This window comes from Sceloporus undulatus, unplaced genomic scaffold, assembly GCF_019175285.1.
Source record: "Sceloporus undulatus isolate JIND9_A2432 ecotype Alabama unplaced genomic scaffold, SceUnd_v1.1 scaffold_19407, whole genome shotgun sequence".
NCBI lineage: Eukaryota > Metazoa > Chordata > Lepidosauria > Squamata > Phrynosomatidae > Sceloporus > Sceloporus undulatus.
Window position 1 is genome coordinate 1 of NW_024822322.1, and position 1,760 is coordinate 1,760.

Here is a 1,760-nt window from a genome sequence, read left to right on the forward strand (position 1 = left end):
GATGCCAGGTTTGAGCAAAACATTCCCCACACTTCTTGCATTTTTATAGTTTCTCTCCTGTGTGAACTCTCTGATGCTTCACAAGAACTGACTTGTGAGCAAAACCTTTCCCACACTGGTGGCATGTGTACGGTTTCTCTCCTGTGTGGACTCTATGATGGGACATAAGATTTGACTTGTCAGCAAAACCTTTCCCACATTGCTGGCATGTGTATGGTTTCTCTCTTGTGTGGACTCTCTGATGCTTCACAAGATCTGACTTGTGAGCAAAACCTTTCCCACACTGCTGGCATGCGTATGGCTTCTCTCCTGTGTGGACTCTATGATGCTCCACAAGAACTGACTTCTGAGCAAAACCTCTCCCACACTGCTGGCATGTGTATGGCTTCTCTCCTGTGTGCACTCTCTGATGCTTCACAAGAACTGACTTCACTGCAAAACCTTTTCCACACTGCTGACATGTGTATGGCTTCTCTCCTGTGTGCACTCTCTGATGCTTCACAAGAACTGACTTCACTGCAAAACCTTTCCCACACTGCTGGCATGTGTATGGTTTCTCTCCTGTGTGGAATCTCTGATGCTTCACAAGATTTGACTTGTCAGCAAAACTTTTTCCACACTGCTGGCATGTGTATGGTTTCTCTCCTGTGTGGACTCTCTGATGTTTCACAAGATCTGACTTGTAAGCAAAACCTTTCCCACACTGTAGACATGTGTATGGTTTCTTTCCCGTGTGTCCTCTCTGATGGGAAACAAGGGTTGCCTTCTGAGCAAAACCTTTCCCACACTGCTGGCATGTGTATGGTTTTTCTCCTGTATGCACTCTCTGATGGGGCATAAGACGTGACTTGTGAGCAAAACCTTTCCCACACTGCTGGCATTTGTACGGTTTCTCTCCTGTGTGCACTTTCTGATGCTTCACAAGACTTGACTTGTAAGCATAACCTTTCCCACACTGCTGGCATTTGTATGGTTTCTCTCCTGTGTGCAGTCTCTGATGGACCACAAGAAATGATTTCATAGCAAAACCTTTCCCACACTGGTGGCATGTGTATGGTTTCTCTCCTGTGTGGATTCTCTGATGGGACATAAGATTTGACTTCTGAGAAAAACCTTTCCCACACTGCTGGCATGTGTATGGTTTCTCTCCTGTGTGGTCTATTTGATGGTAAACAAGGCTTGCCTTCTGAGCAAATCCTTTCCCACACTGCTGGCATGTGTATGGTTTCTCTCCTGTGTGGAGTCTTTGATGAGACACAAGCACTGACCTGTAAGAAAAACCTTTCCCACACTGCTGGCATGTGTATGGTTTCTCTCCAGTGTGCCCTCTCTGATGGGACATAAGATGTGATTTCTGAGAAAAACCTTTCCCACACTGCTGGCATGTGTATGGTTTCTCTCCTGTGTGGTCTATTTGATGGTAAACAAGGCCTGCCTTCTGAGCAAATCCTTTCCCACACTGCTGGCATGTGTATGGTTTCTCTCCTGTGTGGATTCTCTGGTGTTTCACAAGACATGACTTGTAAGGAAAGCATGTCCCACACTGCTGGCATTTGTACGGTTTCTCTCCTCTGTGGACTGTCTGGTGCCTCACAAGGAATGACTGGTGAGCAAAACCTTTCCCACACTGCTGGCATGTGTATGGTTTCTCTCCTGTGTGGATTTTTGGGCAGTGCACAAGACCTTTTTTATTGAAACATTTCCCACTTCCTTGGCATTTGTATGGTCTTGCTCCTGGGTGAAATCTTTGGTGGATCTCC

General features: G+C 46.2%; 1 protein-coding gene across 1 annotated transcript; it reads right to left on the minus strand.

Moving 5' to 3' along the window:
* Positions 1-6: 6 nt before the first annotated feature.
* On the minus strand, positions 7-1,756 carry LOC121918608 (zinc finger protein 850-like; the record flags this gene model as incomplete). Its single annotated transcript, XM_042444625.1, has 1 exon — positions 7-1,756. A coding segment is annotated over one exon (1,713 nt), but the record flags the coding sequence as incomplete, so codon positions are not given.
* Between the last annotated feature and the right edge of the window lie 4 nt (positions 1,757-1,760).